The sequence below is a fragment of the Rutilus rutilus genome (genome assembly GCF_951802725.1).
Source record: "Rutilus rutilus genome assembly, chromosome: 23".
NCBI classification, from domain to species: Eukaryota; Metazoa; Chordata; class Actinopteri; order Cypriniformes; family Leuciscidae; genus Rutilus; species Rutilus rutilus.
In genome coordinates, this window is record NC_140233.1 from 6,665,006 (window position 1) to 6,690,000 (window position 24,995).

The 24,995-nt window shown below is 40.4% G+C and overlaps 1 protein-coding gene across 2 annotated transcripts in view; it reads right to left on the reverse strand.

Moving 5' to 3' along the window:
- Positions 1–1,667: 1,667 nt before the first annotated feature.
- Positions 1,668–24,995, reverse strand: part of LOC311283551 (N-acetylneuraminate-9-phosphate synthase-like) — a 79,484-nt gene continuing 56,156 nt past the window's right edge. The window contains exons 2-7 of one of the 2 annotated variants that reach the window (XM_084398039.1): positions 7,989–8,110; positions 7,164–7,379; positions 2,990–3,089; positions 2,382–2,536; positions 1,991–2,257; positions 1,668–1,900 (exon numbers count right to left, since the gene is read on the reverse strand). In XM_084398039.1, coding sequence (XP_084254165.1) covers positions 1,712–1,900; positions 1,991–2,257; positions 2,382–2,536; positions 2,990–3,089; positions 7,164–7,379; positions 7,989–8,110 — 1,049 coding nt within the window. In that variant the 3' untranslated portion in view covers positions 1,668–1,711. Of the gene's footprint in view, positions 1,901–1,990; positions 2,258–2,381; positions 2,537–2,989; positions 3,090–7,163; positions 7,380–7,988; positions 8,182–24,995 lie in introns of those variants that run through there. The other variant, XM_084398040.1, reaches the window with a different exon arrangement.

Below are 24,995 nucleotides of genomic sequence, written 5' to 3' on the forward strand. Positions count from 1 at the left end.
AAAATTGACTGGGAAAAGTCAACACTGTAGTACACAAAAAAAGAAAAAGAAAAAAACATTGTATTTTTACCTTACATTTTTGCAGCAATGTGTTACATGTAACCTGAAAATTCTCAGTTGTTTGTTCATTTTTACACACTTTACACATGTAAGTTAGCATTAGTTTACTAGAAAAAAAGCATATAATTTCTAGAAAAAAAAGTACTGTTCAGTGTTGTGATGTTCCTCCATGTTCAATATGGTGGTGATTGTGCTGTCAGCAAACTCCATATAGGCTACAGAATATAGTTTCCAAACTTGATTGGTTAGCTGATTGGTAAGATTGAGATTCCTATTTCATTACATTGGCAGGCCATTTGCCAATTTAGCAAACATTACATGTAATACTCATAAATATTTATGGAATATACCATGTCTGACAGATTTTGCTCACTGAATGGAGCTTTTTGCATGTGAACACTCACACGATGAAAGTTGTCACAAATGGCCTTGTATTTAGCACCACAGGTAATAAATGTATTAATTAGTAGGGCTTTCTTACTGAGAGTTGACACATTCAATGACTATGGATTGTCAACGCCCCCTTGCGGAATAACGGGGTAATTGGAATCTGCTGGAAAGTGCGTTAGTTGTTATGAATACGCAGTGTTTTTTTTTTTTTTTTTTTTTTTACAAAAAAGAGCATGTTACAAACAGTACAGCATTCAAGAAAATACAGCAAAAGTAACAGAGTTGCACACTAGGGGGATTCATGTAGATCTACGTAAAGACATTGAAACATTTACACATTTTCAAAGTTTTAACTGCTTTTTGCTTCATAGAAAATCTAATTGAGTCAATATAAAGCTCAATTTCTTTCTTAAATTATATAAAACAGTTTTTACAGGAAAATTTACATTTGTGACCATGGAATTTTGCCATTAAAAGAATAAAATGTATTATATAAACCTGACTGTGCTTTGTCTTTACAGTTTTCCAAAATACCAAATAATAGATGTTTCCAAAACAATACAAATTGGCCATCAATGTTCTTTGTGATTAAATCACAAACATTTCGCCAAAATGGTCATGAATCCGTATAGTGTGCACTGCCCACACTCAATGGACACGCAGGTAGAGGAGACCACCGACAGCAGAGAATAACAGGACAATCCACTAAATGACGAATCCCGGGTTCAAACCCCTCGTCTTAGGTTCCTGAACACAAATGCCAGCAGGTAAGCAACAGAAGGACATGGGACATGGGACAAAGCATATGATCAACTGACAACATGGGGGAGACACATCTGGGAATTGCTCAGATCATGAGCTGCAGAAAATGACAGGACCAAAACAAACAACAGAGAAGAACCGAAAGAAGAACCAAATCTGATGTGAACAAGAAACTAATTGTTCAGAGATCTAACTGATTTGAAAAAAAATCTCATTTGAAAATTGAGCCAAAGCGATGAGAAAAATTATTACTTGTAGTACATCTGTGAGACAGGTTACAACATGGAGCAAACTTATAGCAAGACATTAGCCATATGCAAAATCAAGACAAGACGCCATATTTACATATTTCTGATGTCAAAATAATAAGAATGTAATAAAATCTCCCTCATTAAAAATGTGGTTTAACAATGGCTGATTTTCTATATTATAATTAAAATTAATAGAAGTGTAAGATAAGACCCCCTCATTGCCCCTTTAGTTTTGGAATGTCTGCTCATCAGTCTTTTATCATGGCATCAGTAATGGTGGCATCTTCCTCCAGGTCCACAGTGATTTTCTTGCCAACCACTTTGAAGATGTTCTCTGGTCTCATGCCGTGCGGTTCGGCCACTTTTACTGTCAGCATGTCGAGAGTTAATGTCTCACCCTTCTTCAATGGTTTCCGGGCCACCACTGACTTACCCAACTGCAAGAAAGAACATAACCATTGATTGAATGACGTTTGATCATTTTTTGGTAGTCTGTATAATCTGTCAGAATGAGCGTTTTATCTGACCTTGCTGTGACAGGAAGCCTCACAGGGCAGCATCTGTTTGACCGGTGAACCCATTGCCATCTCAACCGTCCTGATGGCTTTCACCAGCTCCGCCAGCTCCGCCGGCTCCAGTGATGCTGCGTGGTCACTGCCTTTCCAGCTCTTATCCAGGGTCACATGACGCTCCAGGACCTTTGCCCCGAGTGCCACAGCGGCCACAGACACATGGATGCCCGCCTCATGTCCAGAGTAGCCGATGGGAATATCCGGAAACTCCTTCTGGAACTCCTGCATAGGAAAAAGGAGACCGAAAGAGTCTAAGCGAAACCGAAACTACTCAGCTAAAAATGCCTTCATAAACTATAATTTTATGGAGTTTATGAAGATGCGAGTAAAGTTATTTGTGTCTTACAGTGATCAGGCTGAGGTTGACGTGCTCTATTGGCAGTGGATAAGCGCTGGTACACTGCAGGAACGTAAAATTGGGATTGTGCTGCTTGACGGTTTGGTAAACACAGCGCATGTTCTCCATAGACTGCATTCCACTAGAAATCACCATGGGACGACCTACACAAATACACCAAAACATCAGCTTCAAGACATAGCTGCTTCTGGGAGAAAATCAGGTCAAAGGTTTAGTCATTATCACATTACACACACGCCAAATTCTCTGTAGACTCAAAGCCAGCAACATGAAACTCCAGAAAATCCACACCAGAATTTCTAGGTTTCATTGGCTCTGCTCTCTGGCCAATCAGCACTGTCAATACCTAATGTCTCAATGCAAGAGAAGCTTCTCAGATTCAGTTCTCGGTTGGGCTTGTACTTTTCTCATTTGCGAGTCACTGGATAGTGTCTGATAAATGTTGTGTAAATAGAGGAACATTGTGACCGTGGCAGTGAATCTGACAAACACATAGAACACATAGAGTTTTTTTCAGCAGCAACACTTTTGAGTTTCTGTAACGACAGCTTCTGGACTTTTCATCTGAAATGTGTGTCAGCGTCAGTGAGTTTTACCTTTTTTGGCGGTTTTCTCCAGGTAAGGGATATTGTTGGTGTCAGCTGAGGCAACTTTAAAAAACGGCACATTGATTTCGTGAAGAAATTCTACAGCCATCTGATTGAGGTAGGGAGAGGAAAAGTTATGAAATGCATTTCAATCTACTGGGTTTAACATGCACATATTCTCTTGATATATATAATAACCCTTACGAAAAATAAGTTTATTCAAGTGTTCTATTAGTATACTTCTTTTAAACTAAAAATAAGAAAGTATACTTTCAGTCTACATTTTATATACTTCTCAAAAATATACTTAATATGTACTTCTCAGAAATACTTAAAATTACACTTCAGTGTACTTGACTTATATTGAGAGGAAAGTCCTCATTTGGCCTGTACTTGTAGCCTACTCAATCTTTTGATCGATATATATTAAAAAGTATAATTAAGTATTCAAAGTATACTTGGCTTGTAGTTGTGTTAACCTTTTTGATCGAGTAGCCTATTAAATATACCTTTTTTTTTTTACATAGTTTTTCATATACAGTCTTATGAAACTTACATTGTTTGAAAATATTGATTAGAATATTGACATAAAACAGATATGTTTCTAATTTTGCGTATCTGAATTTTTGTGTAGGCTTGTCCACTGGTAGTGTAGCATACATAAGAATTTACTCTAATTCTACCTTTTCCCACTATTGACTGAATTTTCCAGCGATCCATGTTTTCACTGTTATACGGTAGGGGGCGCTATGACACATCTTATAGTACAGAATCTCCAGACTCCAAAACAAAATACAGGAGAAGGAGCTGAAACAAGTGATACAAGATTGCTCACTCAAATGTAAAATAACGTGATCATCAAACATTAAACAGAGTGTAAATCAAAACTGCTTAATATTACCAAATGAAATGAAGCGTAACCCATGAAGAGAAAACGACTGTGAAGCTGTGGGGGTGTCGGACTCGATCTACTCCATCTGTGTTTTGATCATCGTTCTGAATCTGAGGCGTAGCCTAGTCTTTGACAAAGATGTGATTTTCTCAACTTTTTTGTTTAAAATGTTGCCTTTCTTTATGAAACTTACCGACATTCAAGTGTTGAATAAAAAATAATGCATGAAGCTAATAAACTGTTTTTAAAATTAAAGTAGCCTACAGTTAAATGTATTTTTCATGTATAAAAATAATATCTACATTTGAACAAAGTATACTGCAAGTGCAAAAATAATATATAAATAGTAGCCTAAACTAAGTATAATAGGCTATTATGTTCACTTAAAGAAAACTTTAGAAAAAGAAAAAGGCAGGCTGCCCTTCATCTGCATTCCCTTGTTGTACAGCCTACCGAAGTTAATGAAAAGTTTATGATCATAATAATTATATTCAAGTTGTACCGGCAAAAGTGCGTGTTCAGTGCTGTTCGCGAGTGTCACGAGTCACCACAGCAATCAACTAACCGCTTACGTTTCTGTGGTAACCTAGAGCTCCTGCACTGGGATGCAAGCAGCTGCAGCTTGTGGCGAAAACCATTTTTAGAACAGCAGCGAAAATGTGAAAGTAGGCTATATAAACTTTAATATATCTTTTATTGAAACGGGTCCTTTTCTGTGCAAAGAGACATTTCGAAACATTTCACCTAGCCTACTTTCACTTTTGCCGCACATACCCTTTTATGTCCTATAAATGTGTCCTATTGTTGATAATCCGCGCAGATTTCAGTTGACCGTTCTGTTTGAAGTTATTAATAACAAAACATGAATGAATGAGAAAGAAAAGAATATTGAAAATAAATATTAAAAGCGCGATAAGTCGCGAAAGAGAACTGAATTCTACTGACAGGATGCTGTGCACGCGCTCCGAGCGCAACACAGACAAGCATAGTAGCCTTTGTTTTCGGTTGCGCGCCTAAACGGTCAAATAAACACAGAAATATATCAAAATGCCAAGTCGAGTATTCACGTAAACACTGTAGATGCAAGTACTGTGTGCGTTCTCTCTCTCTCTCTCTCTCTCTCTCTCACACACACACACACACACACACACACACACAGGATTTATGCTCATCAGTTGGTAACTCAACTCCATGTTGCAAATTATTTATTGTTTCCTGAATATTTGTTTCTTTTTAGTTGTCTATGGACCTAATAATTACTGGCCTAGGCTACTGTTGAATCTTTAATAAGAATTTATATATATACTGTGGCTCTTTTGGAAAAATGCATTAACCAAAAATGAAAAAAATAAATAAATAAATTGGCTCTTAGGTAAAAAAAGGTTCCCCACCCCTGTTTTAGGCTAATACACCAACAGCAAATTTCTGTATAATAAAGGGCAACATTTTGCATCCAAGTCTATAATTTGGAATCTTTACATTGTATTGGTTGATGAAAAATTGATAAAAATTAAGACACAATTTATACAAAACGAAATTCACTTTAAAGAAAGGCTTTCTACAAAACAAAACTTAATGAAGTGGTCAAAATCCATTTGCGATCCATTCCATTCTGAATAAACAATGCAGTTTACATTATTCGTCTTTGTTGCATTATTCATTAAGATAATAGGCCTAATTAATAAATGCACGCACAATTATCCGTAAAATTTATAAATGTTGCAGATATGTTTTACTATGCACAAACAAATGCCTTTCAACTTATGTGTGCAAAATTCAGAATTAAATTAATGTGCAGCAATTTGTACAAATAGAGAGTCTGTAGGCCTACTATAGGCTTATGTGTTGTAGCCATTAAATAAGCGTATTTAGTTTCATATTTGTTAAAATATTATAATGTATAATTTTTCCATCTATGTTGATTATGAAAAGTGAACAGCACAAGTAAGATAGGATGCGCAGTCATGGCCTAGTGGTTAGGGAGTTGAACTGGTAACCCAAAGGTTGCTAGTTCGATTCCAGAGCCGGTGGGAAATGACTGAGGTGCCCTTGAGCAAGGCACCTAACCCCTAATCGCTCCCCGGGCGCCACACAAAGGCTGCCCGCTGCTCTGGGTGTGTGTATCCACGTTTGCAGTGTGTGTGTGTTAACTACTCACTACTCTGCTCCTAATGTGTGTGCATTAACTTGGATGGGTTAAATGCAGAGGTCAAATTCCAAGTATGGGTTACCATACTTGGCCGTCACGTGTCACTTTCACTTTCACTTTCACTTTCGCAATATATGAGACATGGAGTGGGTCAGACATGATTTTGACCACTTCATTAAGTTTTGTTTTGTAGAAGACTTTGTTTAAAGTGAATTTCGTTTTGTATAAATTGTATCTTAATTTTTATAAATTTTTCATCAACCAATTGCCTGTATTTAATAAATGAGAAGCAAATATATAGCAGACAATATAATCATGGAGGAGGCTGCGCTCACTTGCATAATTGCTCGTGAACTGGAGCGCATCTCATCATAAATTAACAGAAACTCTGTGTATACCTCACATACATGAGAAATATCTGAAGAAAGCTTGAAATGTCTTTAAATGAAAAAATCTAAACGAAAAGAAATAGGCTACTCTCTGATTATGTAATCCATGATGTGGGACCTGATATTCATTTATGTGATATTCATGCTTTTTTTCTTACAATAAAGCACAGTCCACAAACAATTTCAAATGCATGCTCCCTATAATACGACAAATCTCTGGAGGCATCCTCCAAGCACACTCTCATCTCATCCCTTTTCCCACATTTGTAGTAATGACACTATAACCAAACCGGAAATTGTAGCGCGTGAGCACGCGACAGTCCGTATTATTATTTTTTGTTGCAAAGGTCCCCTCAGGGGCTCCGTACTTACAAGTATACTTCCAGTAAAACTACTAAACTAGTAGTTTACTGAGAGTAGGCCTACACTTCAGTGTGTACTTTCATAAAGAAAAAAATTTACTACTTGTATTAAAATAGTAAACTAATTGGTTTACTACTCTTACACTTATAGTAGGCCTACACTTAACGTATACTTTTATATACTAAAAGTGAGCCAATTTAGTCCCAAGCAGTATTGAAATAGTACACTTACAAGTTTACTACAAGTTGATATTAGTATACTTAGCCTAACATAAAGTATACTTAAAAATATACTTGAACATTACTTAAGTAGCTTATACTTCATAAAATTAACTTGAAGTATACTTCTTTTTCGTTAGGGAAACGTTGAGACCCTCTTTCATTTGTTCACCTCATCCATCCCTGATGCAGTAAAGAAGATGCCAACTTCACTGGCGAACTGTTGCAGCTCTCTGTACTGCTGGTGACTGAACTCCAGATGGTGTTTATGAGCCCCGTAGGTCGGGCCCCAGGCGTGAGGGGACGTATAGAGACGCTCCAGAGCGAGCTTGGTGAATCTGTGTTCGATCTCGCTCTTTTGAAACTTGGCACAATCAGCTCCACAGTCCTGTGTGGAGTTAAAGTAGGAAGCAGAAGTGGATTTGGTTGACAACAAAAATGAGTTTAACCATATAAGAAACCTTAAAGTTAATTTAATGTGATACAATGTTTGAGTTATAGCTCAGGAGCTGTATTATAGAAACGTCCCCTCTTAATTATTGACCTGATATTTGAAAAAAAAAAAAAACTATTTCTGGACTGAAATTACCATGGTTACTAAACAGATGGGGTTCTAAGTTTGGGCCGGTTCACACAGAACACGTTTTTGTAGTTAAAGCATGCTGCAAATGGTCAAACATGTCCATCGTTTTTAAATAAAAAAACAAAGGGAAAGTAGCTCAGTAGAATGGAAAACGCGTTCTGTGTGAACGGCCCTCAGGATGTTTCTCTATCCTGTTTCCAAGTCATTTCTTCTGTTTAGAAAAAAAAGTCCTCAATAAAGAAAAAAATATTCATTTATTATTTAATATATTTTCTCAAATTTGAATTAATTTGTAATTTTTTCTATATGCAAACTGTGGTTTTGGGGTTTCCCTGCTCTTGCTAACATTGATATCTACCCCCAAAACCGACAAAATCGACATCAGACTTCATATCTGATAAAGCTGTACTTTACCTTTGCCATTCGGATAATTTTTTTGGCGATTTCTATGTCTCCTTGATGGTTCTGTCCAATCTCAGCGATGATAAAACAGGGGTTGGAGCCCCCGATTTTTCTTCCAGGACAAAGTTCAAACTCTGCAGACATTTTATAAACTAATTGTTTAACAGATTTATGATTAAGAGGCTGGAGATGTGATCACTAGCGTTCTGGCAGCAAGCAAAGGGGCCAGAAAAAAGGTCACACTGCCATTTAAAGAAAAGTGCTCCACCCTAACCGTTGCCAACTCCCACCCACAAAACGTATCTCAAATAGCCTATATATGTATTTATACATACATTTTCTATATAGATGTTAAACTGGATTAAGAAGCCAATAATTAATTCAGATGTCGTCGAATTTTGATCACGTAAGGCCATTATGTATTTAGCAGCAAATTATTTAGCAGTGCCACATACACCAGCACCTTTACAGGCCCACAGATGACTTCAGGACAATAACGAATTTGACAAAGTGCAATAAAAAATGTGCGGTAGTAAATGTATTACTTTACAATGGCCGTTTTTTCAGATTCGATCAGAGTTTATGAGAAGGAACAAGACATGACAGAAAGATTAGAAACTTTTCTTCCAGGACAAAGTTCAAACTCTGCAGACATTATATAAACGAATTGTTTAACAGATCAATGATTAAGAGGCTGGAGATGTGATCACTATCGTTCTGGCATCAAGTAAAGGGGCTGATAAGAATTTCACGCTGCCATAAGAAAAGTGCTCCACCCTAATCGTTGCCAACCCCCACCCACAAACCGCATTTCTCAAATATATATATTTCCCTTTCAAGAGGTCTCTCCTATTGCGTAAGTAGCTTACGCTATGGGAAAACTCCTTTTCTCGAGAATATGAAGCCAAACATTTTTAAAACGCAGTGTAGCTGCACAGCACACACAGATGAGCGGCGAACGCGGTCATTGGCTGTGCTGCGGCAACTGCAACCTATGACTTTCTCTCGCTGTATCTGACTGCGACGACTGGGCAGGCTTTACTTCTGGCCCCCCACTGTCGACCCAAGCCGGTTCTAGAGCGAGTTTGGACACCGAAATGATCTGCATTCTCTCCAGAGCCGTCAAAGACCTCGACATCGAGTGGTCTTCCCCTGAGGAGCCTACACGCAGCAGGCTCGACGAGTGGTTCCTGCAAGGGCGCCGACAGGCCCCCCAACAGAGACCCGCCCCGTTCTTCAATGAAGTTCATGATGAGCTCTCTAAGTCGTGGAAAGCGCCACACTCAGCTCGCTTGAAACACTCTTTTCCTCCGATGCTCTCCTCTGTGGACGGCATGAAGGATAAAGGATCGAAGAAGCGGTGGCCGCCCACCTCTGCCCGCCCTCTGCTGCCGGATGGAAGTCCAACACTTCTCATCCGTCAAAGCCCTGCCGAGTTACGTCAGCTCTCACCGGTCGCGCTTATGCCGCTGCCGGCAAAGCTGCTTCAGCACTTCACACCATGGCTGTTTTACAAGTGTTTCAGGCCAAACTTCTCCGCTCTATGGACGAGTCTGGTCCTGACCCTGAGGCTTTCAAGGACCTCCGCAGCGCCACAGACCTGGCCCTGCGAGCCACTAAATCAACAGCCCAGTCCATCGGCCGCAGCATGGCGAACCTGACTGTTCTTGAGCGACACCTCTGGCTCACGCTGACAGAGATGAAAGACTCAGACAAGGCGGCTTTCTTCGACGCACCGATCTCCTCTGGTGGATTATTCGGGCCAGCAGTTAAAGGTTTTGCCGAGCGCTTCACTGAGGCTCAAAAAGCATCGCAGGCTATGCGCCACTTTTTGCCCAAGCGCTCCAGCTCAGCGTTGAGCCGCCAGAAGAAGGCGGCGCCACCTTCACAGGTAAAGGCAGCACCGACGGCCACTCAGTCCCAGCCGGCGACTGAAGTTCGTCACCGCTCTCGCTCCGCTAGGCGCCGACAGTTCCCTGAGAGGCGGGGACCCCGACCCAAGATTGCGTTGGACCCCGAGCCTCGCAAGTCTTCCTAACAACGGAGAAAAAGGGTGAGCTCGAGTCCCGCCAAGGCTGGACCGTCCTCCCCCAAGCTTTTCAAACATTTCAGGTGGCCGAAAATATCTACACTGCAGTCAATGTGCCGGTTACAAAACTCGATCACCTGCAAACAAACGCCGTTTTTACGGCAACACACACAAAGCACGAAAAGAGCCCTTTTCTGTCTGTGTCACCTGTAGGTCACGTGCCCCTACACATAAGCACTGTTACCACAGTTTCAAATATTTCCCCAGCCCAGGCTGGAAGTCACATAAATGTAGCGCGCGTGCCTGCTGTAATGCACGCACCCCTGCACATAAGCACTGTCCCCACAGTCACAAATGCCTTCCCCGCTCAAGCTGAAAAATGATTAAAGGTAGCGAGCGTGCCTGTTTTACAACACGCACCCCTACACACAAACACTGTCAACTCGACACTCACTCTCCCCCCGCCCAGCGCGGGAGAAATATTAAACGTAGCTCCTGTGTCCACTCTTCAGCACTCACAGCTACACATAAAAACTTTTCCCGCATCAGTTTTCCCTCAAACATGCTGGGAACATGAATACGACATGCTGGGAACATGAATACTAGTGCGCCTGCTGTACAGCGTGCGCCCCCGCTCATGAGCGCTGTATACACGCCATCTATAGCTCAAAACGGCCTGGCGACCGGGTCCCTATCTCACAGCGACCTGTCCCCAGCCTTTATTCAACCCCTAGCTATACGGGCCAGAGCCTGGGAGGCTATCCCCGGCATATCATTATGGGTGTTGAACGTAATAAAACACGGCTGCTCGCTACAGTTTGCTTTTCAGCCGTGGTCGAGACGAGAGTGAGAAAAGATGTTTCACATGTTCTCCGCACCGAGGTGCTCAAACTGTTAGAAAAGGGTGCTGTCGAAACAGTACCCCCCTCGCAGAGCGAGTCGGGTCTGTACAGCCGTTATTTCCTCGTCCCGAAAAAGGATGGTGGTCTTCGACCCATTCTAGATCTCAGACACTTGAACAAAGCACTGGCGAAGCGCCCATTCAGAATGCTGACAACCAAACATATCCTTGCGAAAATTCGCCTGGGAGATTGGTTTTTCTCAGTGGATCTGAAAGACGCCTATTTTCATATCCAAATATCGCCTCATCACAGGCAGTTTCTGAGATTCGCTTTCGAGGGACAGGCATACCAATACACAGTTCTACCGTTCGGTCTATCGTTGGCCCCCCGTACATTCACGAAGTGTATGGATGCAGCACGGGGAGTGCGAATACTAAACTAATTTGAGCACAATCAGAGGAATAGCTAATAACGCACAGATCTTGGATCATCAGCCATCTAGAATGCCTGGGTCTGAGGATACATTTTTCCAAGAGCACACTATCCCCCAGACAGAACATTTCCTTTCTGGGGATAGTAATAGACTCTATACATATGAAAGCGCACCTCTCGGTGGAGCGCACGCTCTCTGTTTGGCGCCTCGCGGCATCTTTCAGAGCGGGCGCCCGCGCCCCCCTCAAAAGGTTCCAGAGGATGCTGGGTCTTACGGCCTCAGCATCAGCAGTGCTCCAGCTCGGATTACTGCAAATGCGCCCTCTCCAACGCTGGCTAAACAGCCGCGTACCAGCTTACGCGTGGCTGTTGACTGGTACCAGTCGGGCATGAGTTTAGGTGTGATTTCGAGGAGAAAGGTGGTCACGACAGACGCCTCCAACCTAGGTTGGGGAGCCCTCTACGAGGGCAGGCCCGTCTCTGGCCTTTGGTCGAGCCCAGAGAAGCGCCTACACATAAACTGTCTGGAGATGAGAGCGGTCGTTCTAGCACTCGAAGCCTTGCTCCCGCACCTGAAAGGCGATCACGTACTAGTCCGAACGGACAACATGACAGTGGTGGCTTACATAAACCGCCAAGGCGGCCTCAGGTCAAACACCTTGCACAACATGGCCAGGAGTCTAATCCTGTGGGCTCAGCACAACCTGCGCTCCCTGAGGACGGCGCACGTGCCAGGCATTCTGAACCAGGGTGCAGATATGCTATCAAGAGACAATGTTCCCCCGGGGGAATGGTCTCTTCACCCTCAGACGGTTCAGTTAATATGGAGCACCTTCGGCGAGGCAGAGGACGCCTCCGAAGACAACGCTCACTGACGATTATTTTATTCAAAGAGTACGGACGCGATCGCCCACATATGGCCGAACTGCCCATTATACATTTCCCCCCCGGTTGCGATGCTACCTCAGGTCATCAAACGGATCAGGGAGAGCAAATGTGCAGTGCTTCTTATAGCCCCCCTCTGGAGAAACCGACAATGGTTCTCAGAGCTGGCACAACTGCTGAAATTAGCCTCGTGGCCGATCCCGCTGAGGAAAGATCTCCTCACGCAGGCGAACGGAGAAATCTGGCACCCCAGTCCCGACTTGTGGGCCCTCCATGTTTGGCCGCTCAACGGGTACCCGGGGATCTCCCAGATAAAGTGGCAAAAACCATTGCTGAAGCTAGAGCGCCGTCAACCAGACGCCTCTACGCGCAGAAATGGAAAGTGTTCTCTAGCTCAGTGGTTTTCAAACTGTGGGTCGCGACCCACTTGTGGGTCACACAGTGAGAAAAGGTGGGTCGCACAAAGGCACTTAGCTGCAGCTAAATTTACATTACGATGAGTGAAACAAAACCAGTCCGATTAATGAACAAACGACTCTTAAGTGAGTTTTAGCGCCCGCCAAAGTGAATTTTTGTCCCGCCAAAGTCTTATTTGATCGGTGAGTAATGTAGATGAACGGCTGCGCTTGTGACAGAGTACGAGCAGAGAGAGAGACTCGGTCGCGCGCGCGCTCTCTCTCTCTCTCTTCGGAGCCAGGCGAAAGTGTAAACAAGACTTCACGGTCTCCAAACTAAGCGCTGTCTTGCTCTCTCTCCCTCGCACATATTAATCAAAATAAATCGACACGGTGGTAAAAGGTCGGAAGACCAAAGTTTCATGTGGAGCATTCGGAGATTTTTTTCCCCTTAATTACTGCTGGGTGTGAATTCTGCTAAATAAGTTGTTGCCTTTGATCTTCTCTGAAAAGCGTCCCAGACATTCAGTCGATTTCGGGGGGGACGGGGGGGACGCGTACCCCCCAGATTTCGTCATGAGTAATTTTGTACCCACCACTTTTAACTTCCGTCCATATTAATTTGACTTTTGGTTCGATTTTTTTGACCGTTTTCAGTGGTTGTGAGGAGCAATATGAGAGAGAAATTTGGTAATCATTGTCTGACCCAACAAAAAAACATTATAATATTCATTTTATTTTATTTTCCGTGTTCGCATTTATGAGGGAAAAAACAACGTGTCAGTTCTCGGTTACGGACGTGAATCATACGGTGACGCATTGCTGCCACATATATATTATTTTTTCACCTCAATTATGTCTACTAACGAGATCTTATGTCGTTTTAAAATAACGATGCATTTTAATTGTTTATTAATGATCTAGTCTTTTCTAAATCAGTGTAGGCTGCCTGCATACATATCTCCACATCTCCGCTGTAATGTAGTCTAGATGCGCCTTTCATACGGACAGGATTACATTATCAGATGGTAGCTACCGTATTTGCTTTCGATTGGATTTTTTTTCGTTGGTGGACATTTTTTTTTGTAACTTTATAGTTATATTTCTCATGTCTGTGAGGCTTGTCTACTGTTTGTCAGTTCATTTTTGAGGCGCGCTCCAATTCACAGAGATAATGAAAGCGTTCCCTGTTCGTTTTCTTTTATTTTACAAAGGCACACCGTTTTCTTGTTGTTGTGAGTTTACACAAATAAAAGTAGTTGCGACTGATGTATTATTATATTCTGTATAACCAGAAATGGAGTATTTTAAGTTGTTTCCACTGTTGATAGGAAAATGCGAGTGATGGCACCGGCGCCTCCATCCATGTCATAGTGCGCGCTCCACACTCTGCACAAACACTCGGATATGCGCTTCATAATAGCAAACATTTATCTAGGTTAACGTTAGAGCGAGCGGCCATGCCAGACTGATAATCCTCTTCATGTTTAACTAATCAAATTCTGTTGCATTTTATTGCGGCAGTTTGAAAAGGGCGGCTGAAACACTTAGCCTATTCAGATAAACGCCCAACGCTGGTGTTTTTCTTTAAACAAATTCGTTTAGGCTTTAAAATAAATATTGTTTATGGGCTAATTAATGCCACAATAATTTATTTATTTTATTTGTTTTGCATTGAATACCATTGAATATTTTCATTGAATGCATTGAATATTTGCTATGCACCGCTATGCCATCCTCCCATAGAAAGACACGTTAAGAGCCACCTATTTTCCTTATAATAAAGGGTTTCTATGAAAGGAAAACGCTTAATGTATAATTAAATGCATTGCGTTCATATTCTTGATCACTGAAGCTTTTTCTTTATTATAAGGGTGTATTATTCCATTAAAAGGGACTGTTTATAAGGTGACAATCCGTTATACATCTTGAAGATTTTTGTATTGTATTGTATCTTCTGTTATAAACACGAAGATTGACATTTCGTTAATAAAACAAAATAAAAACACAAGGTGTAAAAAATAAACAACTTAGGCTATGTTCTGTTAGATGTGTTTTGACTAGTTTTTGTTTAATTATATCTCTATGAAGATATAGCCTATTAACAATCATTCATAATCATTACTTTTACGAAGTGGACGAGCGGAGCGGAAAATTCAGAAATGCGCTCTCCACTCACGAGCTCTGATCGGAACAAACCCGAACCTCACTGTCTGCTGAACTTGCGCAGAAACATCAAAATATAACCAGCTTTTTAAAATGGTTTTTAAAACTAAACACTATTTTAGCACAAATTATGAGCTTATTGGCGATTTTTTTATAATTATTGACAAAATTAGAATATAGTAAAAGTTTTTTTTTTTTTTTTTTACTTTTGGGTGGGCCTGTTGAAAAGTGGGGCCGTGCCTGAGCTACAGGACATCGTCTTCCAAAACATAACCTGCGCGAAAGAGAGAAAAAAATGAATGCGTCATTGTACCCAGCACTTCTGAAAATGCACTTATGAATGCGTCTCTGTCCCCAGCACATTTCAAACCAAACTGACGCCCATGCATTCAGCTGACATAAAACAACACTTTAATTAAACAAAAAAACTATCCAGTGATGAAAGGTTTTCTGTGTTGACACAAATCTTGGATGTCCGTGTCCTAACTGCTGGGATAATCACACAACGCGCACGACACGTCCAATTCGCGAACTAATCGACTCCTTTGAAATTAATTTGAATGAATGGTTAAAACAACTGATCTTTCCAACAGTGAACTCAGAAGACGTCTGAATCGGTGTAATCAGTAACACTTTACAATAAGGTTCTATTTATTACATAAATTACATAAAAAGTACAGTTTGCTTACTCAAGCTTAAGCTTTAAAATAAATTAAACCCCTTGTTTTTTTTAGTTTTTTTGAAAAGCATATGACTACATTTTTCCACACAGTGCTATCAAGAATCGATAAGAGAATCGTTAAAGAATCGCATCGATAATCAGAATCGTCAGTGGCATTATTATTATTGATAAAATATTTTAATTTCCCATCTGTAAAATTGTAATCAAACATTAAAGAACATGTTTTTTTAAAGTTTTTTTTTAAGAGTTAAAAGTTTAAAATATTTTGCTAACATGAGGTCTTGTCACTGTCAGTCTTTTTACATCAGTGCAAAACTAGCATGCAAACTCATCAGCATGCATTGATCAATCCCATGGCATGTAGCAAAAAAAAAAAAAAAAGGTGCGACCAAATCATTCTGATGCGACCAACTGAGAAAGTTGGTAGCACCAGTGCAAGTGGGTCTTGAGATTGATTATACTTGTCTAGGTGGGTCCTAGAATGAAAAAGTTTGGGAACCCCTGCTCTAGCTGGTGTGCCGCTAGAAACCTGAGCCCGCACTCGTGCGAGATACACAGTATACTCGTTTTTTTACAAGAGCTGCTGGAGCGTCCCCCCTCCGTGCCTATCTGGGACCTCTCCACGGTCCTGGAAGCACTGAAGGGCGCCCCATTTGAGCCACTTCAGTCTGCCAACCTGAAGCACCGCTCGCTCAAAACCGCTCTTTTACTGGTGCTCGCTTCAGTTAAGAGAGTGGGCGATCTGTAGGGATGGGCATCGTTAAGAAATTATCGATATCGATGCCATTGTCGAGTCTGCTTATCGATGCGATTCCTTATCGATTACCATATCGATTCCTGTACCATTTGCTGAACACTTACAGGGTGGCTTTGAGAGTCTGATTTAAAGTGGTTTTAGAGAATGAAAACAAAGTGTGCAATATCAATACAGAAGTTGATTGCTTTGAAATTTCTAAAAAAGTAAACATTTCTAAAACAAAGCTTTGTATTGTAATCACACTTAGTCGTGTGTGCTAAACTATAAAAGAGTAAACAACGCATCATGGTTTACATTTTAACTTTAACTTTTATTGTTTTCACAAAAACTTCATCAATTAATCATTTAACATTTAAACATTTCTAGCAGTTCTTGTGCAGAAAAACAAGCATGTCTGCTTTTTCTGGGAGGATCATTGATCTCTCCAGGCTGATCATTGGTTACTTACATCTAGCATTAATGTTTTGATATCATTTATAAGCCAACCTACCATTGTTTGTGGAGCGCAGGCTGTCATGCATATAAATAATTAAAGCGTCGTGCTTCTCTGTAAAAAACAAAACAAAACAAAAAAAACAGTACATATATTTTTGCCGCATATCACAGCCTTTACGATTTCATGATAGCACTCTGCTATTTTATGATTGTAAATAGTTTTAAATAGATCGCGTAGCCTTAGAAAACGGTGTAATAATGCGGTTCATGGATTCGATCTAAACAGGCTATGAAAATGTGAACTTGGAATATAAATCTGACGGCACGCACTTATCACACTGTTGGATTGACTTCGTTTACTTAGTTTACTTCTGTTGGCGGTAAAGAAGATCAAAACAGACTAGCGCGTGAGCCGACAGCATCACCACCACTACCACCTCTCTCTCTCTCTCTCTCTCTTATCAGAGATGACATTTCCAAACCGGAACCTGGAACTGATTCCCAAGCCTGGCGATCTGCACGCGCTGTCTTCGAGCGCGTCCTGTCTCGAGTTTGGACCTAACGACTGCAGAGCTGTCCTTAGGCCGAGACATGGTATATTCCTAAAGTGCTCTCTACCCCTGTCAGAGCACAGGTTATTTCCCTGACAGCTCTCTCCTCACCAGAGGATGAAAGAGACGCGAATTTACTCTGTCCCGTCAGGGCTCTCAGAGTATATCTGGAGCATTCTGCCTCATTCAGACAGTCAGAGCAGCTTTTTGTATGCTTTGGCGGCCACACCAAGGGTCGGGACGTCTCAAAGCAGAGATTATCGCGCTGGATAGTTGACACTATAGCGCTGGCTTATGAGTCTAAGGGCCTTCACTGCCCCTTGGGAATCTCCTTCCACTAGAGCAGTGGTTCTCAATTCCAGTCCTCGGGACCCCTTGCTCTGCACATTTTGTATCAAATCAAATCAAATCAAATTTTATTTGTAGAGCGCCTAACAACAGCCAGAAGGTGCACAAGGCGCTTTCCAGTAAAACCAACAATAGACAACAATAAATAAAAACATAAATGTGCATAAAATAACAGTCAAATAGGAAGCTACGTGTTGAAAGCTTGTCTGAATAGGTGTGTTTTCAACTGGGATTTGAAAACACTCAACACGGTAATGCTTCGTAGGTATTGCGGAAGAGCGTTCCACAGCTTTGGGCCCTGGACGGCAAATGACCGGCCTCCAAACTTTTTATATTTAAACTTGGGAGTGACCAGAGAGGTGTGTTCAGAGGAGCGCAGAGTTCTGGCAGGTTGGTAGACCGTTAGTAATTCAGCAAGGTATGCCGGTGCCAGACCATTAATGGCCTTGAACACAAACAGCAGGCTCTTATACTCCACCCTAAACCGCACCGGGAGCCAGTGGAGCGAGCGGAGGACTGGGGTGATGTGTGAGCGTTTTGAGGTGTTGCAAAGAAGGCGTGCTGCCGCGTTTTGTACCAGTTGAAGCCGATTGAGGGATGATTGATTAAGTCCAGTGTAGAGGGCATTACAGTAGTCTATCCTTGAGCTGATGAAGGCATGAATGGCTTTTTCAAGGTCAGCTCTTGACAAGAATGGTTTTACCTTACTGAGGAGCCTTAGCTGGTAAAAGCTCGCCCTCACAACTGCACTAATCTGTTTGTCATACTGCAAGCTTTTGTCAAAAATAACACCCAGGTTACGCACAGTGGGTGCAAACTGCGGTGTAAGAGGACCAAAACTGAGAGAACTATTGGGTGAGTCCGGGCTGAATAGGATATACTCAGTCTTTCCTTCATTCAGATGAAGGAAATTCTGCGAAAGCCACTGTTTGATGTCCTGAAGGCAGTTATGAAGAGGGTCCAGTGCAGAACGATTGCTCAGAATCACAGGAAGGTAGATCTGGAGATCGTCTGCATAGAAATGAAATTGAACGTTGTGATTGGAGATGAGTTGACCAAGTGGCAGCATATAAAGTGAAAACAGAATAGGACCGAGAATGGATCCTTGTGGCACACCGGATGACAGGGGGGCAGCTGAGGAGGAAAAGTCATTAAGCATTACTGAGAAAGTTCTATTAGTGAGATATGAAGAGAACCAATTGAGCACTGTGCCCTGCAGACCGATAGCATGTTGAAGTCGAGAGATGAGGATGGCATGATCCACGGTGTCAAATGCAGCGGTCAGGTCCAGTAACACCAAAACCACAGAGCTTTTACTGTCCAGGGCTCCTAGAATGTCATTATTGACCCTCAGTAACGCTGATTCAGTGCTGTGTCTAGACCTGAAACCAGACTGAAATTTATCAGCAATGACGTGCAGTTGGAGGTGAGACTGAAGCTGGGAGAAAACAATCTTCTCCATCAACTTAGACAAAAATGACAGGTGAGATATAGGGCGGAAGTTGGACAGTATGGAAGGATCAAGGTTGGGTTTCTTCAGCAGCGGTCTGACAATGGCGTGTTTGAGAGCAGTGGGAACAGTTCCCAAGCTAAGACAGCTGTTTATGAAGGAGACAAGGAAGGGATGTCTCTCTTATCTGACATACCCAGTTCAGTTCATGGAGTCTCTCCTAATGAGCTGATGATCTGGTTCAGGTGTGTTAAATAAGGGAGACTGGAATTGAGAACCACTGCACTAGAGGCATGGCCTCTTCCTGGGCTTGTTCGTGTGGAATACCCATACAGGATATCTGTACGGCGGCCGGCTGGGCCTCGCCGTCCACTTTTATCAGGTTTTATAACCTACAAGTCCCTGCCTTGCATTCTAGGGTGCTTTCGGTATGAATGTGTTATCACAAACCCCACCCCATGAAACGCGGATCCGAGTCTTTCCGGTCCCGTTTTCCTACACGAACTATGTTCATATATTATACCATACTGCGAATAAGGCATTTTTTCTCTGTTTAACGTGGGCCCGTTATTTCCGGTCCTGTTACAGAACTGTAATTCATATATAACATTATATCATGGCCCTCTTAGGCCACACTTATGTTTCCTTATGAAGCCCGTCACTGACCGGCTTATTTGGATCATGCTTCACTCTCACAGCTTCAGGCTTCGGCCTCGGGCTTATTAGAGCGAAGTCAAGCACGCACAGCGTTTTGAAGGGAGTTCCCATAGCGTAAGCTACTTACGCAATAGGAGAGACCTCTCGAAAGGGAACGTCTCAGTTACTAACGTAACCTCGGTTCCCTGAGAAGAGGGAACGACTATTGCGTAATCCGCCGTGCTTGTGCTTTATCGGTGTATCGCTTCAGTCGATTTAACCTGGCTATGACAGCTCGGGAGGCTATACTTATAGCCTCTAGCCACGCCCATTCTGGCAGGCTATGACGCGTCAGGGCGCGAATTGCCCTGATTGGACCGCGCGTCTGAGCCGCCCCTTGATAGGTTTATGCAGTTGCCGCAGCACAGCCAATGACCGCGTTCGCCGCTCATCTGTGTGTGCTGTGCAGCTACACTGCGTTTTAAAAAATGTTGGCTTCATATTCTCGAGAAAAGGAGTTTTCCCACAGCGTAAGCTACTTACGCAATAGTCGTTCCCTCTTCTCAGGGAACCGAGGTTACGTTAGTAATCGAGACGATTTATATTCATTTATATAGATGTTAAACCGGATTAAGAAGGATATAAAGAGACATTATTAGAAGAATCCAAAAAGTACACAAGGTTTTTAAATATTGCTGCTTCAAACTGTTTTCAATAATCATGTAATTATTTATAGTCCTACTTTAAACTGTAAATGTGATGGTATCAAATCTTAATTTAATGATAATTGCTGACGCTTTTATCACTGTATAAGGTATTGTCACGTATCGAATTAGGTTAGAATAAAGTGTTGTCCTCCTAACAAGTTTAATAACTTTTTTCTTAAAATAAAATGAACTCTGAACCTTTAAATGTACAATAAAACAACACACACAAAAATGTATAAAGCAAATAAGTGTGTCAAGCTAATTAAAGAACTATAAAGAACAATAGGTAACACTTTACAATAAGGTCCCATTAGTTGACGTTAGTTAATGCATTAAGTACCTCAACAATGGGCAATAGCTACATTTGATAGTTATTATTCTTTAACGTTAATTAATAAAAATACAACTGTTCATTGTTAGCTCAAGTCCATTAATATTAGCATATTTAAATTTAGATTTTAATAATGTACACTAAAAAATATCGCAAAACTCTGAAAGTAACCGCAGCTGCTGTCAGAGAGAGAATGTGTATTTTCCTTCAGCGCGACTCCACTCGTTCCGCCATACTCATCCGTGTTATTTACTTAATTAAATAATAGCCTTTTAAAGTTTAATAATCATATTAGGCTTTATCGATGTTTTCCCATAACCAAATTGAAAACTGAAATTTAAATAAGATGCTTGTTATAGCCTACCATTTTAGATGTTTAAGTAAACATTTAGATATTTGTATTCGCAATCATGCTCCTAAATACATTTTACAGTTCACAAACATCTATTTTTAGTGTCGAATGCAAGGGAAATGCTCGCAGTGTCGAGCCATGTTAGTACACCCAAAAAAGAAAATTGTCATTAATTTATTACTCATGTCGTTCCAAACCTGTCAAATCTTTTTTTATTTTTTTTTTATTGAAAATATCAAAATTTACAAGCAAACATGGCTGCATAAAATCCGTTTCTTCAGAATAGGATATAGAGGAGATATAGCCAGAGGGAACAGCTCTTAATACAAACAGGAAATACACTCACCTAAAGGATTATTAGGAACACCTGTTCAATTTCTCATTAATGCAATTATCTAATCAACCAATCACATGGCAGTTGCTTCAATGCATTTAGGGGTGTGGTCCTGGTCAAGACAATCTCCTGAACTCCAAACTGAATGTCAGAATGGGAAAGAAAGGTGATTTAAGCAATTTTGAGCGTGGCATGGTTGTTGGTGCCAGACGGGCCGGTCTGAGTATTTCACAATCTGCTCAGTTACTGGGATTTTCACGCACAACCATTTCTAGGGTTTACAAAGAATGGTGTGAAAAGGGAAAAACATCCAGTATGCGGCAGTCCTGTGGGCGAAAATGCCTTGTTGATGCTAGAGGTCAGAGGAGAATGGGCCGACTGATTCAAGCTGATAGAAGAGCAACTTTGACTGAAATAACCACTCGTTACAACCAAGGTATGCAGCAAAGCATTTGTGAAGCCACAACATGCACAACCTTGAGGTGGATGGGCTACAACAGCAGAAGACCCCACCGGGTACCACTCATCTCCACTACAAATAGGAAAAAGAGGCTACAATTTGCACGAGCTCACCAAAATTGGACAGTTGAAGACTGGAAAAATGTTGCCTGGTCTGATGAGTCTCGATTTCTGTTGAGACATTCAGATGGTAGAGTCAGAATTTGGCGTAAACAGAATGAGAACATGGATCCATCATGCCTTGTTACCACTGTGCAGGCTGGTGGTGGTGGTGTAATGGTGTGGGGGATGTTTTCTTGGCACATTTTAGGCCCCTTAGTGCCAATTGGGCATCGTTTAAATGCCACGGCCTACCTGAGCATTGTTTCTGACCATGTCCATCCCTTTATGACCACCATGTACCCATCCTCTGATGGCTACTTCCAGCAGGATAATGCAAAGCTCGAATCATTTCAAATTGGTTTCTTGAACATGACAATGAGTTCACTGTACTAAAATGGCCCCCACAGTCACCAGATCTCAACCCAATAGAGCATCTTTGGGATGTGGTGGAACGGGAGCTTCGTGCCCTGGATGTGCATCCCACAAATCTCCATCAACTGCAAAATGCTATCCTATCAATATGGGCCAACATTTCTAAAGAATGCTTTCAGCACCTTGTTTAATCAATGCCACGTAGAATTAAAGGAGAACTCCGGTCAATTTTAACATTGAGCTCATTTTTTTTTGTAAATTTGGAGTGCTGTCAATACAGAGAACAACGACAAAAATCGGTGTTGCGTACACCGTGTTATCCTCTTTTTAAAATTTGCACCCTGATGACTTAAATGGGGCAAGTTTTAAACCTGCTTTTAGGCTCTTAACATCCTTGATGTGTCATTACAAGTGCACAGCCATGTGAGTGATTCCTTCTGAGTGAACACGTGTGAATCTGACTGCAGTAGATGTGCAAGATATGAATAAAAATGATGTTATTTCAGCCAGCGCACATACCTGTATTTACATCCTGTTTTCGGTTGAAGTCCACAGTAGTCGATTGTCGAGTTCACGCGCATAGGTTTAGTACGTACGATCATGCGCCCGAACTCGACAATCGACTACTGTGGACTTTGACCGAAAACAGGAAGATGTGCGCTGGCTGTACTGACAGCACTCCAAATTTACAAAATAATTTGCTCAATGTTAAAATTGACCGGAGTTCTCCTTTAAGGCAGTTCTGAAGGCGAAAGGGGGTCAAACACAGTATTAGTATGGTGTTCCTAATAATCCTTTAGGTGAGTGTATATATGTAGTCTTAGTAACAAAAATAAGGATAATTTATAAAAGGAAAAAGAGACTTACAAATAAACAAATTTAAATAGAAAAACAGTAAGAAACTAGATGCGAAAGTTCGTCGAGACAAACTTTAAGTTGGCTTGATAAAGTCGGACCAGAAAGTTTGAAGAAGTTTGAAGTTTAAATTAGTTTGAAGTTTAAATTAGTTTGAAGTAGTTTGAAGTTTAAAGTAGTTTGAAGTTTAAAGTAGTTTGAAGTTTAAAGTAGTTTGAAGTTTAAAGTATTTAAAAGTAGTTTAAAGTATTTTGAGTGGTAGGTTAGTTGTCACAGATGGTTACTATGGAGTTTTTATAGAGTTCTTAGCATGATCTTGGCATTATTTAACACAAAGAAAGAAAGAAAGATAGGTTAGAAAGATAAAAAGGTTAGAAAGAAAGATTAGTTCGAAAGAAAGAAAGAAAGAAAGAAAGAAAGAAAAAGAGTAGTTAGAAAGAAAGAAAGAAAGAAAGAAAGAAAGAAAGAAAGAAAGAAAGAAAAAGATTAGTTAGAAAGATTAGTTAGTTAGAAAGAAAGAAAGATAGGTTAGAAAGATAAAAAGGTTAGAAAGAAAGATTAGTTAGAAAGAAAGAAAGAAAGAAAGAAAGAAAGAAAGAAAGAAAGAAAGAAAGAAAAAAAGAAAGAAAAAAAGAAAGAAAAAGAGTAGTTAGAAAGAAAGAAAGAGAGAAAGATTAGTTAGAAAGAATGAAGGAAAGATTAGTTAGTTAGAAAGTTAGAAAGAAAGAAAGAAAGAAAGAAAGAGAAAGAAAGAAAGAAAGAAAAAGAGTAGTTAGAAAGAAAGAAAGAAAGAAAGAAAGAAAGAAAGAAAGAAAGAAAGAAAGAAAGAGAAAGAAAGAAAGAGAAAGATTAGTTAGAAAGAATGAAGGAAAGATTAGTAAGAAAGAAAAAGATAGGTTAGAAAGATAAAAAGGTTAGAAAGAAAGAAAGAAAGAAAGAAAGAAAGAAAGACAGAAAGAAAGAAAGAAAGAAAGAAAGAACAAAAGAAAGAAAGATGGATTAGTTAGAAAGAAAGATAGATTAATTAGAAAGAAAGAAAGATGGATAAGTTAGAAAGAAAGAAAGAAAGAAAGAAAGAAAGAAAGAAAGAAAGAAAGAGAAAGAAAAAGAGTAGTAAGAAAGAAAGAAAGAAAGATCAGTTAGAAAAGAATGAAGGAAAGATTAGTTAGAAAGAAAGAAAGAAAGATAGGTTAGAAAGATAAAAAGGTTAGAAAGAAAGATTAGTTAGAAAGAAAGAAAGAAAGAGAGTAGTTAGAAAGAAAGAAAGAAAGAAAGATAGATTAGTTAGAAAGAATGAAGGAAATATTAGTTAGAAAGAAAGAAAGAAAGAAAGAAAGAAAGAAAGAAAGAAAGAAAGAAAGATGGATTAGTTAGAGAGAAAGATAGATTAATTAGAGAGAAAGAAAGATGAATAAGTTAGAAAGAAAGATAGATAGATTAGAAAGAAAGAAAGAAAGAAAGAAAGAAAGATGGATTAGTTAGAAAGAAAGATAGATTAATTAGAAAGAAAGATGGATAAGTTAGAAAGAAAGATGGATTAGTTAAAAAGAGATAGATAGATAGTTTAAAGTTTAAAGTAGTTTGAAGTAGATAGATGGATGAGTTTATTTGTTTAAATGAGTCTCAATGGCTCATATAGTATATAGAACGGCAGTTTGGTTTAGTCTTCAAGGTGTTTAGATTTAAATTTTTGTCGGTTTGAATTTTTTAGAACTCCCCAATGTAAGTCAATGGGAGTTTTTGAATGAGTTTTTTCGAGTTTTGATCGTCATTTTTAGGAAAACCGTAAGTCCGATCAGTCTGAAAATAGATAGCACACTTACTCAGAAAAGTTTGAGTGTCTGAGCCGAGTTTGGAGTATGTAGAGTTAAAGCTCTAGGAGGAGTTACATATAGAAAT